Source organism: Numenius arquata, chromosome 6 (assembly GCF_964106895.1).
Source record: "Numenius arquata chromosome 6, bNumArq3.hap1.1, whole genome shotgun sequence".
Taxonomy (NCBI): domain Eukaryota; kingdom Metazoa; phylum Chordata; class Aves; order Charadriiformes; family Scolopacidae; genus Numenius; species Numenius arquata.
In genome coordinates this window covers 64,427,458-64,442,532 of record NC_133581.1, presented here as the reverse complement: position 1 = coordinate 64,442,532, position 15,075 = coordinate 64,427,458, and the positions used below count along the sequence as shown (strand labels likewise).

General features: G+C 47.1%; 1 protein-coding gene across 1 annotated transcript; it reads right to left on the bottom strand.

The window, feature by feature from the left end:
• Nucleotides 1–2,493: 2,493 nt before the first annotated feature.
• On the bottom strand, nt 2,494–12,892 carry PSMC1 (proteasome 26S subunit, ATPase 1). Its single transcript, XM_074150035.1, has 11 exons — nt 12,853–12,892; nt 12,103–12,156; nt 11,141–11,237; nt 10,594–10,718; nt 9,944–10,129; nt 9,614–9,742; nt 8,604–8,700; nt 8,206–8,395; nt 5,248–5,399; nt 3,369–3,523; nt 2,494–3,066 (listed from the first exon to the last, which is right to left on the bottom strand). The coding sequence occupies exons 1-11, from the start codon at nt 12,853–12,855 to the stop codon at nt 2,932–2,934; spliced, it is 1,323 nt and encodes a 440-aa protein (XP_074006136.1). The 5' UTR covers nt 12,856–12,892; the 3' UTR covers nt 2,494–2,931.
• Between the last annotated feature and the right edge of the window lie 2,183 nt (nt 12,893–15,075).

Below are 15,075 nucleotides of genomic sequence, written 5' to 3'. Positions count from 1 at the left end.
CATAAGAGCAGCAGAGGTCTGTTCTGTATTTAATCGTCACCAAAGAAGGCAGAGTTGTCAAAAAAGGACTCTTTAATTAGTACCTTCTCTTCCAAGAGTCTTTAGGCAAGCTCCTAGAGAAGTAATATGAAATAAGGGAACAATTTAAATACATAGTTACATTATATATTTATTTTATAAGACAGAATATGCTGCAATATGTGAAAGACTGTTTAGTGACCCTGCTCTTGAGACCCAAGTACTCAGAAACTGGCTCTTCATCTGGAAGAAGGTACCTGCAGCCACTGAAGATCCAGAACTTGTTCTAGAGGTTTTTCAGGAGAAAACTAACAATTGTCACTGGACTGAAACAGTTGGGACCGTCCAGCCGGTGAGATCTGATTACACGGAAAACCGTGTCTGGCCAAAGCCACGCAGCCTCTGGCTGGGCTTTGCCTGTAGCAGCACAAGGCGAGATGTAATGTCTTTTAGTTTAGGCTGCACTTCGTTTATTCTTTTCTAAAGTTATTTTAAGTATTACAGGGAATATGCAGAATTTTACATGGTATGACAGCACTTTCTAAGAGCTTCATAATTTCACCATGTTGCAGGTGATGCTGGTTTTGCTATAAAAGTCACTAATTAGTCTTTGTAAAAAATACGTATTTTATTTCTATAATCTGTGCTGCTTTCAGAAATGACAGAGCTCCTGAACCGGAGGCGGGAGTCACTCCTGTGCGCGGAGCAGTAACATCACAAACTCTGTGTTGGTTTTTGTTCTCCCACCAAAGCGGGATGCTGTTTCTTCTAGAGACCCAAAAGGGACACGGAGATGGGGAAGTGTGATTGTGCTCCTGCCTGTGTTTCTCATAGAATCACGGAGCAGCCCAGGCTGGGGGGGGGGCGGGCCTGGAAAGGTCATCTTGCCCAGCGTTTCATAAGAAAGATGGAGATGTATGTCCAGCTCTAGATATCATAGAAGGGTTAGAGTTGAAGGGACCTCAAAGATCATCTAGTTCCAACCCCCTGCCCTGGGCAGGGACACCTCTCACCAGACCAGGTTGCTCAAAGCCCCATCCAACCTGGCCTTGAACACCTCAGGGATGGGGCAGCCACAGCTTCTCTGGGCAACCTGGGCCAGTGTCTCACCACCCTCACACTGCTCAGGGGCTGCTCACTCCCTCCAGGAGCTCCCGGAGCCCTGCCTTTTCATTCAGTATATTCCGGTCTCATGGGGAATACACTCACTGTTCACTTTCTCCTCACCTTTATTACTTTTCGTATTGATCGTTGTGACTCAAGTTGAGAAACGCTGGAGAAAGTGGCAGAAGTTAATTTCTGCTGCAAAAAGTAAGAATTTAATTTTCAAATATTATTTCTTCTTCAGTTGCTGTGGTGGCAAACGGTGCCAGCACAGAGGTCTTGGTTCAGCTTAATACATTGCAGCTTCTCTTCGAGACCTCTTTGTGGTGGTTGCTTCTGGCTGGCATGAAAAACAAGCCTTGCTGGCCACATGTGTCATAAAGCTCTTCAGCCCCTCGAGCCACCATGAGATCAGCTGCCACGATTAGAAAGTGCTACAGAATCACTGGCTTCTTGTGACCTTCCCAAGGAGCCAGATTTCATAAGGGCTATAAGAACGGGTAATAAAACGCTGCTTGTTGGTTTTCTGTCTCCAGATGAAAAAAACAACTCTTGCAGGGTTCCCGTCATCCAGATTAAATAGACGACTCCGTTCAGCTCTAGGGTTTGTTTTTTAACTATGAACCACATCATTTTTACACAGAAAACCCCTCTCTCTTGGCCTTGCTGCCACCATTGTTGTTACAGCACTGGCAGTTCGCGGAGGGTTCAATCGGTGTTGAACTCCAGCGGCTGTTACTGGCCAGCGTCTGCTCCCGCAGAAAGTTTCCAGAACAAGGACTGCACGTTGCTCAACTGTGCTGTGTATGGAACTTTATGTAAACCTTAAAAATCACATGGGCATTTGGGAATTAATTACCCTGCCCAGAGTACTTAACAAGCAGTACGTGCATCGCTACAGCTTGGCAAAATAGAACTCGAGCTCCCGGAGGGCCGTGTTTGGGTGGGGGAGAACTCATTCTAAGGTTACACTGCAGAACACAGAGCGGGTGACCTACAGTTGGAATGTCTCTGCAGGGCCACAGCGAGACAAACGGCGACCCTCGAATTGGCAGGGCCTGGGCCTTGGTGGTTCCTCCATCCTGCTGTAGTGGTTCCTCCATCCTGCTGTACCGGTTCCTCCTAAAGACATACTCTAACTTGGAGCAAAGGAAACGTCTTTATATAATGAACTGTAACTCTTGGGGAAAAGCAATTCATAAACTCTGTAGTGTTAGAAGTACCTTTAACCAAACACCTTTAGATCTTTAAATTCAGAATACTAATGAGCGTCTACCTCCCTTTCTTCTCCGGCACGTGCTAGATACAGCTGGGTACTTTTAAAGTGTATCTGAACGTTACTTAAGGTTGTGTGGTTTTCATTAATTTTTTACTTATAGGTGACTTAGGACACAGACATTAGTCAACAGTGACTTTTCTCCTCGTTACTTAACCCCTTCAAAGAGATACAGAAAGATAATTACCTGAAGAACAGCAACAATTAGACAGGAGTTGTAAACCACTGCCTCACCTAACAAGCAGCGTGTGGGACACAGAGAAAAGGACTCTTGGGGCACCAGCACCTTCTCTTGGAAATCAACGCGACTGAAGCAACAGACGGTGCCCCCTCAATAGCAGGTTTTTGCCACCGAGACAGTTCAGTTCAAATAAAAGCTTTATTGGGAAATGAAGTGTTACACTGACTGGAAAACCACACCCCACCAGGATTTAACCTCTTCAAGAATGAAAATTAGCCAGACTGGGTGGTTTTACACAAAGCTGTCATCGACACCGAAAGAGTTCCTGATGGTCCCCAAAGAGACGGATGACTTACAGGTACAGTCCCTCGGGGGTTCCCTCCTGCTTCTTATAGAGAACGTTCTCTTTAGACTTTTTGAAGTCTTCGTTTGTGACTTTCATGCGCCGTTCCCTCAAAGCCATCAATCCAGCTTCTGTACAAATGGCCTGCAAGAGAGAAAGCCAGAATGTTGCTGTGTCTGTACCTCGGAAGATAGTGGCACCTTCACACTACTCCCATGGGCTTGGCAGCAGAAGTGAAGAGCATTCACAAGATGTACATTCTGAAGTTTGGTGCTGTTCAGCACGTAGAACCAGCCGGATAAAGCTGTCCCGCAGTGATGTCACCGCAGGTAACTCAACACTTTCAACACACAATGTTTTGTGGATGCAATTAAAAAAAAAAAACAAAAAAAAACAACAAACTTGCTTTGTGTTTTGAAGTCTAACAATGGTGATGTGCAACTGACCTTGATGTCTGCACCACTGAGATCATCTTTTGCCATAATGAGGTCATCCAAAGTCACATCGTCTGCCAGCGTCATCCTGCTCGTGTGAATCTGAAAGATCCGTTTCTTGGTCTTTTCGTCAGGTAGAGGGAACTCGATTTTCCTATCGATGCGTCCTGTGCAACAGAAAAGCTCAGTCTTAGAGTTTTCAGACACAGCTACTGGGAAAAGAGCAGGGAGATGGTCTCGGGGTTATGCTGAGGGTAACGGATTCCTCACACCACCATCAATCATGTCTCTGAGTAGAAAGTGAGATGGGACTATGCTGTCTGCAGTGAACAGGAAGCTACTGGAGCTGAAGGATCCCGTGAAAGTCTGTGTCAGTGCAGGTGAGAGACACCCCGCCTGGGAAACGTGAAAACCCACAGCTTCCTTGAGCCACGTATAAATATAAAAAAAGGCAACGTGTCACAGCACAGAAAAGCATTAATGAAACACTTACATTCTTGTTAGAAATTTTCTGCTACTCCGAGATGACATTTAGCTCTGAAGTTTAATTTTCTGCCACATACGCAAGTGCAAAAAAATCACTGTGGTGACTTGAAGAACTTCCAATATAACCAGCCTCCTAAAAACCCCCCAAAACCCGAAATCTAAGTGAAGAAGGCAGGTTTTGCCTAAGATGTTCTGTTGCGAGTCCCTACCACGTGTTTCCTTTATGTCAGTAGGGACTTGGGACATGCTGGTACTCATTGTTCTAACTTTAATGAGCGATCTTTTTAAATATATTTTCCATCCCTGGATCACTCCTGGTTTTCTTTATTTTTACAATATCTTTTCTAAAAATAAGGGTTGATGGCACCACGTAGGATATTCCACCCTATCGCACACAACGGTGAATCAGTCCACCGAGCTGCTGCAAGTGCCTTTGTTGCTCATGCAACGGTTATAATTTTAGTACCCGACAGGTGTAGAAAGTTTCCTTCCAACAAGTTTTAGATCATCTTTCCTTGTCTTTTAATACTGGTATAGTATTTTTCCCCTGTGCTCCAACAGCACCTGGTTGACACAGAGGGGTAAGGCAAGGCCAAGAAGGTGACAAAACCAGACCTTTTGAAAACCCAAACGCACCTCAGGAACTTCATGCTGTGGAGGTGTTTTCTAAAACTCCTTTCTAAACACCAGTCTAGGGACTGTTCAGAGTAGTTCTTTGACAAATTCATCTTCAATTATCTTTGCTCTCCATCTTACCTCTATTACTTTACAAGGAATATCTCCAAAATCTCTTCAAATCCTTAGGATTTTGAGGACACTAACAGGAGGCTTGGCTTATTCCTTTGATCTCCGTGTTGCTTTCTGACTTGTGATTTAACAGACCCCACAGATGTGTTACGTTTTGCTACATTTAAAAATACTACTTGTGCCTGTTCAAGCTTTTGACTCATCACGTGATACAGAAGTCAAAAAATAAGGTATTACTTCTGGGTCACCCATCCCCCAGGTGACAGCAGGCGGGGAAGGGAGCCGCCTGGTTTCCCACCATCAAAATCCAGACTCTCGTCGTTCAGGTTTCAGTTCCCATCAATGGAGCCGGAGCGGAACCGCCCGACACCTACAGTGCTGTGGCACTGTAACGCCAAATAGCTGTGCCATCTTAATCCAGAGGAACATTACACAAATTGGTTCTGTATATATAAGAGATATTAACACATTTCTTCTCTTCCACTCTTTTTTTCTCCCATTTGGAAACTTGGGAACGGGTTCCGATTTTAACAGATGAGATGGTGAATGAAGACAAAGCAGTAACGTGCGTTCTTTTTACCAGCCCCCGTTTGTCGAGTTAGGACGAGTCCTTTCACAGGAAAAGTGACTTAAGTACAGACGGCAGGATGCCTCTTACCTGGCCTAATGAGAGCGGGGTCCAGCGTTTCTATTCTGTTCGTGGCCATGATAACTTTCACATCCCCCCGAGAGTCAAACCCATCCAGCTGGTTCAGCAGCTCCAGCATTGTGCGCTGGATCTCTCTCTCGCCACCCGAATTGGAGTCATACCTTTAAGAAAACAATACGCAAATTTAAGAACGTACTTCACACAGCTGCCGTCAACACAGAAACAAAAAAGTCTGCTGGTGGGTCCTTTTTTTTTTTTTTTTTTTTTAAAACAGCCGTAACAGATTTTTGCTTTAAATTTAACGTTCACCCATAGGAAACAAAAAGCATGTTTTCAGAATGGGATTGTGACACGGAGGTAAGTAAAGAGACCCTGAACTGTTCTCGCAGCTGGGGAAAGGGACAGCAATCAGTCACCTGAAACAAATCGGTCTCTTTTCCACGTTTGTTATGTATTTGGAAATATTTCCCCCCCCCCCCCTAACAAAATTAACAAATAAAAAAGGAAAAAACCCTAATTGTTAAAAGCACATCCATCCACTTCAAAGAAAATACAGGTTGTCCCTGATTTTTCCATGTCGGAGCTTTTCCTTAGGCAGGCAGTTGTCGCTGTAGGCCCTTCAGCCCTTCTAACAAGGACCCTGCTTTAACTCTGCCCTTCCTGAAGCACAGGAACCAGCGGCTGCTCTTCTCTGCCTTGCGGCTTGGCTGTTTCATTTTGCTGATCTCTGACCAGGTCATCTCCATCCAGAACAGTTCACCCACTTTTAAGAACAGTTTGAAGCAATGTAGTATTACTGAAGAATTCCGTGAGCGACACGCTTCACCATCGCTCCAATCCTTTTACGTAGACTGAAATACCCGAAGCAGAAGCTGCCTCACCCTGGAGCTTCAGACAGGAGCTGCGTAGTAACACGTATGAGCAGCTTTTTATTTATTTAAAAAACACTACGATAAATGGGTATGTTCTGGATTAAGTACGCTGCTTCTATGTTGAGTCACTAAAGCCAATTACTGTATATTTGGATTTGCACTTAAAGGATACCACGTGAACTGATACACGGTGCCTCTTTCTGTGTAAGATACTCCATCACAGAGATGCTCCCAGGTAGCAAGAGAACAGAGGTTCAGTCTCTGGTCACATCTACTTAATACGAAAAGGCTGTGATATATTGTAATTTCAAACAAGTTATTTGAAGTCCAGAGAAGGGCAACGAAGCTGGTGAGGGGTCTGGAGAACAAGTCTTGTGAGGAGAGGCTGAGGGAGCTGGGGGTGTTCACCCTGGAGGAAAGAAGGCTGAGGGGAGACCTTCTTGCTCTCTACAACTCCCTGAAAGGAGGGTGTAGCCAGGGGGGGTCGGTCTCTTCTCTCAAGTCACAGGCAATGGGATAAGAGGAAATGGCCTCAAGCTGCTCCAGGGGAAGTTCAGATTGGGTATCAGGAAAAATTTTTTACACAGAAAGGGTTATTAAGCCTTGGAATGGGCTGCCCAGGGAAGTGGTTGAGGCACCATCCCTGGAGGTATTTAAAAGATGGGTTGACATAGTGCTTAGAGACATGGTTTAGTGATGGTTTTCTCTCAGAGTCAGGTTGATGGTCGGACTAGATGATCTTAAAGGTCTCTTCCAACCTAGACAATTCTATGACTCTATGACGTTTTACTTGTTAAAAATGCTGACATCAAGAAGAGTATTATGAAAATCGCAGCAGAGCTAAGAAACTGAATATCATAGAATCATAGAATCATCCAGGTTGGAAGAGACCCTTTGGATCATCGAGTCCAACCATCTACCCTACACTACAAAGTTCTTCCCTACACCATATCCCCCAACACCACATCTAAACGGCTCTTAAACACATCCAGGGATGGTGACTCAACCCCCTCCCTGGGCAGCCTGTTCCAGTGTCTGACCACCTTTCTGTGAAAAATTCTTTCCTAATGTTCAGTCTAAACCTACCCTGCTGGAGCTTGAAGCCATTCCCTCTCATTCTGTCATTAATTACCTGTGCGAAGAGACCAGCACCAACCTCTCTACAGTGTCCTTTCAAGTAGCTGTAGAGAGTGATGAGGTCTCCCCTCAGCCTCCTCTTCCTCATACTAAACAGTCCCAGCTCCTTCAACTGCTCTTCATATGATTTGTCTTCCAGGCCCTTCACCAGCTTCGTTGCCCTCCTCTGCACTCGCTCCAGCACCTCGATATCTCTCTTGGATTGAGGTGCCCAAAACTGGACACAATACTCCAGGTGTGGCCTCACCAGTGCTGAGTACAGGGGCACAATCACCTCCCTACTTCTGCTGGTCACGCTATTTCTAATACAAGCCAGGATGCCGTTGGCTTTCTTGGCCACCTGGGCACACTGCTGGCTCATATTCAGCCGCTTGTCAATTAGAACCCCCAGGTCTCTTTCTTCCAGGCAGCTTTCCAGCCACACTTCCCCAAGCCTGTAGCGCTGCTTGGGGTTGTTGTGGCCCAAGTGCAGAACCTGGCACTTGCCCTTGTTGAAACTCATGCCATTGATTTTGGCCCAATGATCCAATCTATCTAGGTCTCTCTGCAGAGCTTCCCTATCCTCCTGGGAATCAACACTCCTGCTTAGCTTGGTGTCATCTGCAAACTTGCTGATGATACACCCTATGTCCTTGTCAAGATCATCAATAAAGACATTAAACAGAAATGGTCCTAACACTGAGCCCTGAGGCACACCACTTGTGACCGGCCGCCAGCTGGATTTAAATCCATCGAGCACCACTCTTTGGGACCTTCCAGTCAGCCATTGCTTGACCCAGCGGATCGTATGCTCATCCAGGCCGTGTGAAGCCAGTTTTTCCACAAGAATTGTATGGGGGACAGTATCGAATGCTTTTCGAAAGTCGATTATCGATATGGTTGCAAGAGCAGTGTTTCTAGTAAACCTTTTCTTGTCCCTGGCAATACTTGTGTGTGAGGTGGGAGCCGGATATTGTACCTCTTTGTACCGATGGCATCGATTTCATCAATGAAGACGATGGAGGGAGCGTGCTCTTCCGCCACACGGAACAGCTCGCGCACGAGCTTGGGACCGTCCCCCAAGTATTTCTGGATAAGTTCTGACCCAACCACTCTCAGGAAGGTCGCTGAAGTCTGGTTTGCCACTGCTTTGGCCAGTAAAGTTTTACCTGTTTTCAATTGGAAAGAAATACTGTTATTAGTTTGCAGGGGAAAAACAAAAAAAAAAAAAAAAAAAAAAAGAAGAAAAAGAAGAAAGTGCTTTAACAAAACAGTCACACGAGATTCGTGACAGACTTGGCAATAGCTCGATATTAACTAAACATAATTTATTTTTTCATGTGCGCTCAGCAGGGCTGTCGCTGCGCTGCACAATACCTGTGCCGGGTGGGCCGTACAGAATGACGCCTTTGGGTGGCTTTATACCCATCTCTTCGTAATATTCGGGGTGGGTGAGAGGAAGCTCCACAGACTCCTGCAGCACAAGAAAAAACCAAAAACGCAACTGAGGTTTTTTTAAAGAATCGCAGAATCATCGAATTGTCTAGGTTGGAAGAGACCTTTAAGATCGTCTAGTCCAAGCATCAACAAGCGCTCTCCACAGCAGCTCTGCGGGGATCTCGAGAACAGCATTAATAAAAGTAATGAAGGCGAAAAGAACTAAGGCAACTACTCTGTTTGAACAGGTCTTCTTACTGCTTCCACTTGACGTGTGGAAGACAAGCAGTGAGTGCTCCTTCTCCTCCGACCTAAATCCATCACCCTGAGTTTGGAACCTGGGAGTTCCCGATGCCCAAACACTCTTGCAGGACCTTGGGTGGGGAGACCCTTTATGACAGGATGTCTTCCACCACGAGTTACCGCATACTACAGAGCAGTATTTTAAGAGCATTTGTGATTTTTGGATGCCTACCCAAATCAGAAGGGTTGAGTTCTACCAGGGTTCAGCCAGAGCTCTGCCGGTAGTTAAAATAACAAAACACAGACCCAAGCAACCAACCAACGCAAACACAAAACAAACCAAAAAAATCCCTACCCACCAAATCCTCCGGTTGCAGGGCATCAGACACTCAAAGCAGCCTCTGCACTTCTTAGAATTTAACTCTTACCTTGCAACAGTCAATACCTTTGCAAGTTACGTGTTGCAAAATACTAAGTTATTGCAGAGACTTTTTGAGCTCAGGGCTCTCCAGGACCCACCGCCCCCGTGAAAGGTTTCTGCGCACACGCTCTGTGAATGGGTGTGCTGCCCACTCCAGAGATTCAGGTCCACGAGTCTGCCCAGCAAGACGCTACATGAAGAGCGGCTGATCCTGCTGTTAGGCTTTTGAACTCCCAGCACAACTGCCCTTTGCTGTTTATCAGTGTAAATTAGTACAACCGAATACCTTGATTTCTTGAATCTGGTTGTCAAGGCCACCGATGTCGGCGTATGTTTCTTGAGGCGCTTTCTCCACTTTCATCACGGTAACTAAAGGGTCTGTGTCATCCATCAGGACTCCTATCACGGCATGAACCTAATCCAAGCATTAAGAGTTGTCAAAGAAAGCAAACAGCGTTACCGATACAAGCTCAAGCCTAAACCCAGTGCCCATCTATTCACGTGCGTGACATAAAGAGCAGTAGCTCTCAGACCCTACGATCCTGTGATTCTCAGAAAAAAAGCCCAGTTAAAAACAGTACAAGAACTGGTGCCTCATTTTATAAAACCAACTCACCTTATGATTTAGCAAAACCGAGCAGCCGGGCTCCAGCAGATCCTTGTCCACGAAAGACAGAATACTGACGTAGTGTTCCGATCCTACTGACGTGGAGACGATAGCGTGGTTGTCATCAATGATCTCCTCCAAGGTACCCACCGACATGGGTGTTCCCCTGAGATCATCCACCTTCGATCTTTCTTCCTTTTGTCAAGAAGAACCCAAGAAATGACTCAAAGACATTCTCATACAACACTGGCTCTGGAGTTCACACCCAACAGAACAGAACCAGGCTTTGCTATTGCTGTTTCACTGCCCCCAAAAGCATAAAAGCACAGGACAGAAACTAATTCCACTATTATTTTAGTCCTATCCTATGGCCACTGTGATATGGATGTGCATAGCTGGAATATTCTTTCTTTCTCTGTTGATGGGTATCTGGGAGCTGCACTTTGACAGGCCACTCAGAAACACAAAACCACTGTGGCCTCATCTCGTTAAACTACAAGGAAAAAAATCCTCTGTTTTCTGGACAGTAACTGAGATTTCATTTTTCACGATTTCACAGACTTACACAATCATGGCACTTGATTTCCATTGCTTTCCTATGAAGTAGTTTGCATTAGAGCATTTATTGGATTAGGAGTAACGGTTCGCTCAAACCTCACCTCTTGCTTTTCTTCCAAAGGTTTCATCTGTTCTTGATTTCTGATAAATTCTTCCTCCATTAAGAGGTAATCTTTGATTCTCTCCAGTTTCAGCAACTTGAGCCTGCACTGCGTGTGCGGGGTCACTGCAATCAGAGCACAATCACACTATTTTACACCAAGTTCGACACGGTACCAACTGTTCACTAATCTGTTACCAGAAATTCTGCTTTATTTTCGGACAATAACTTCTATACGAGCGGCAGGCACTATCTTACTCGTCCTACCGTAATTCTAGGTAAAAAACATTTTTAAAGACAATGTCTCCCCTGCATTTCTTCTCATTTCAATTTCAATTTTTCTCTCTCTCACCCAGGAGTTCATGGGCTGCATCTCGTGTAACGATGATCTTATTTTGTGTTTTTATGTTAATTAGAAGTAAAATCACATTTGGCTTTCTGTTTAATCATTTGTGACCTCCACCCAGCCACATCCAGGGGGGAGGACGGCTCCGCGCTCCTCTAAGAGCCGACGTTCCACCGGGCTGCGTGACAGGCAGAACCCTTACCCAGGGGGAGTTTGCTGGCAGCATCTGGTCCCTTTGTTTTCTTCTTCTTCTTCCCCACTCTGGTTGGAACCGGAGGTTCGTATTTCTTCTTCTTATCCTTATTGAGAAAAAGAATTCCATGAAAAAAAAAAAAATAAAATCAGGATATTAACAATGAAAAAATACAGAGAGATTTAGGTGCAGAGACTGATAGAGAGCTCCACTTAAGCTGAATGGCTACGTAACAAATTTGTCTCCTTTAGGACATATAGCAAGAAATCCAAAAGAAACATTATTCTTATTTTTTTAAGAAAGTTCAGAAGTTTATTCTCCTGCTTATTTTACATCCTTCTTTTTAATTTAGATTTCTACCAATTTTCAGTTAATATAGAACATGGAAGGCCAAAGCCTGAAGTAAATCACGAACAACACTCATACATGAAAGGACGAGGAAAATACTGAATTTGAGCATTTCTGTTGGATTTTAATGACCAGGTAACGCGCATTCAGCTTGTCAGCTTGGACAGAGCGTGCCGGGTACATTACACTTCCATCTCCAAAGGAAACGGGAAAGGCCTCTAATGGTCCACAACATGACGTGCTGACCGCATGCAGAGGACAGCGTGATGTCATTTTCAAACCAAAACCAGTTACTTAAGTGACAGCTCAAAGGCAACTAGTCTTTCCTGACCCAAACAGATTTATGGCTTTATTCTTTTTAGAAATAAATTACTACTGTCAAATAATTCCAGTTTTCCTTTACAGTCAAGCCCCCTTTTCTATTTTTGAACAGCAACCTGTTTTCTCCAACGTGCATCCAGAAGACAAAAGACATTTCATCAAAGCTAGCACGAGTGTAACTTCATGCGGTTCAGAGCACAAAACCAAAAAAAGAAAGGTAAAATAAAAGCTATGGCATGCTCTGTAATAGCACACCTGTAGTTCATCCTTTAAGCAACAGCATTTGTTTTGGTTTTAGTTACCTTGTCATCCTTCTTGCCACCACCAGGACCATGTCCACCACTCTGACTTTGACCCTAAGTAAGAAGAAATAAAAGCCAAATATAAGTAGACTACTATGAATCTTGAAACCTACGGGCAGTTCCACGGAAAGAAATGCCATAATTAGATCTCTCTCATCTAAACAAAGTACCGATACACCCCAAGTAGCTGCCAACAGTCGGTGACTAAAGAGAAGTGCGGGCTTCCGAGGCCGGGAAGGACACGTTCCTGGCTCTGTTTTTGACTCGCACGGCATCGCGTCGTGCGGCTACACCGTAGTTCAGCTCATTCCCTGCTAAATTAACGCGCAGCACTAAGTGACGCCTGTCAGGAACAGCTGTCCCTCGCTCTCCCGCCAGCCCATTGACCCGCCCTTCCTCCCGCCAGCGGAACGGGCCGGTCCCGCCGAGACCCGCGGGCAGCCTGAACCCTCCGGGGCGATACCGCGCTACGGCCCGGCGGGGCCCTGCGGACCCCCGGCTACAAGCAGCGACCACCGAGGGGAGCCTCCCGCGGCGGCGAGCCCCGCCTCGCCCCTGCCGCTGCCCGGCCCGGCCCCGGCGCACCCGCCCGCGCTCCCCCCGCTGCCGCTCCCTCCCCGAGGCCCCGCGCCGGCGGTGACTCCGCAAAACCCCGGGCGACGGCGGTGAGACGCCGGAGGAGCCCTGTGCCCCCCTCCCCGCTCCGCGCTGGGCCGGGCCTGCCCCGGGAGCCAGCCGCTGCTGTCTCACCATCCTGCCCCGCCGCCGCACCGGAAGTGCTACCCCGACGGCGCCCGACGCGGCGGCGGTGACGTCACTACGGGGCGCGGCACGAGCCAAGTGCGACGGGCGGGGGGCAAAGGCGTGGAGCGGCGCGGCGCGTGCGGCGGCCATTGGGGGTTGCTCGTGCCCCCTCAGCCCGCCCGGCCGCCGCCTCCTACTGCCCCTCACCGCCCGCCCCGCGCTCGGTCCCTGCCCGTTGCCGTCCGGGGGGCGCAGGGGGGCCGTGGGGCGGCGGTTTGGGGTGTCAGGCCGGTACCGAGCGGCAGAGGGCTCCCCGCCGCCACTGCTGGCCGCCCGGAGGGAGCGGGAGGCGCGGCCGCCTCGGCGCACGGCGTCCCCCGCAGGTCTGGGTGTTGGGTTTGGAACGCCTGCAACTCCTCGGAGCGCTGGGTTGTAGGCGGTGGGTTCGTGTAACGATACAAGCAACATCCGCCCGACGCGGCGCTGTTCTACCTGCGGGCGGGTAAAGTCGTACCTAAATTAGCCCTCTTGAGTGCAGTGAAAGGTTTACTGGAGAAAAAGCGGTGTCTGTCCCCTTGGCAGAGACTTTGTGACCACCGTTCAACTACTACTTAAGTTGCAATAGCTTTTGAGTAGAATTCCAGCTTAATAACGCTTCACTTTACAGAAGAAACATGCCGTGTTTAAGTGGAGAAGACATTTTCACCAGTCCGCTAACAGCAGCCTTTGCTTCAGAAGCGTGAAACTGCCTTCTCTGACAGAAACCTGGAAGGAAGCAGAGCTCTCTCCCCATGAGATATTTCTCAGGTGTTCTTACAGTTTAGTTCACATCACAGAATGATATGGGGTTGGAAGGGGCCTCTGGAGATCATCTCGTCCAACCCCCTGCCAAAGCAGGTCCACCCAGAGCAGGTTGCACAGGAACATGTCCTGGTGGGTTTTGAATGTCTCCAGAGACGGAGACTCCACCACCTCTCTGGGCAGCCTGTCCCAGGGCTCTGCCACCCTCAAAGTAAAAAAGTTCCTCCCCATGTTTAGGTGGAACTTATGTTCAAGTTTGTGTCCGTTACCTCTTGTCTTGTCTCTGGGCACCACTGAAAAAAGACCAGCCCCTTCCTCTTGACACCCACCCTTTTAAGTATTTACAGCTGTTGATCAGATCCCCCCTCAGTCTTCTCTTCTCCAGGCTAAAAAGACCCAAGTCCCTCAGCCTTTCCTCATAAGAGAGATGTTCCAGGCCCCTCATCACCTTTGTAGCCCTCTGCTGTACCCTCTCCAGCAGTTCCCTGTCCTTCTCATCAAAACAAGAAACTCATGATGCCTATTAAAGCTCATAATAACTAGCTGCTATGCTAATATCCATAAAAATGATATTAAAACCTCTGAATACGCTGGGAAAGCGTGCCTTAATCCTGGTGGTTCAAGTTAACCTCTCTTAAGTACTGCTCCTTAACCACTAAGAGATGGGTATTCCTGGAAAGACCAAAACACTCTGGTTGTATTGTGCCACAAGTGGAAACGTTGAAGAGTTTGCAGCTCTCGGCAGCCTGGGGAGCGGTCCTGCTCCTCTCAGGTGTCGTGGGAGGTTCTCTGCCATGTGCCGTCATGAAGAGTTCATCGGCCACAACTTGGCCTTGCACATACTGCAAACTCTGCTGGTCCTGTGTGGCCTGGTACCGTGGAAGAAGGTGTGTGAAGGCTGTAGGGGACAGCAGCTCTAAAGCTCAGGAGAGCAGCCTGAAGTAGGGAAAGGAACAAAACCCGAGGTAATGTTTTACAACACCGATGGAAGGATCCATGTCTGGACTGGTACATTGAGGACTCCTTGCAGCAAACGTTCTCAGAATGTTACGGGTGCTGGTTGTTCTCCCCCTGTAACAGGAGCTGCCATGTGTTTTGACTGTTCCAACAACATAAACAGGCATTCATTCTGTGTACAAAGTGCCAGGAGCTCTTCTTCCAAAAGTTTGTTTTCCTGTAACATTTTCCCATCTGTGTTTTCAAAATAAATGAAAGCGTCCAACCTTGGTTTAAAGTTATTTGCAGAGGGAGTAACCAGCAAAAGCTTGTTGGAAACGAAAGGATGGAAATACATAGCAAAGACAGTGGGGGGGGGTTGTATGTCTAGGAATGAAATCCAAGCTTCAGGAATCTTAACTGCCAAGAAAGAAGAGACACTGTGGCTTTTCTGTTAGGACTTGTTGCTGGGAGTGTAGGAGCAGAGGAGGA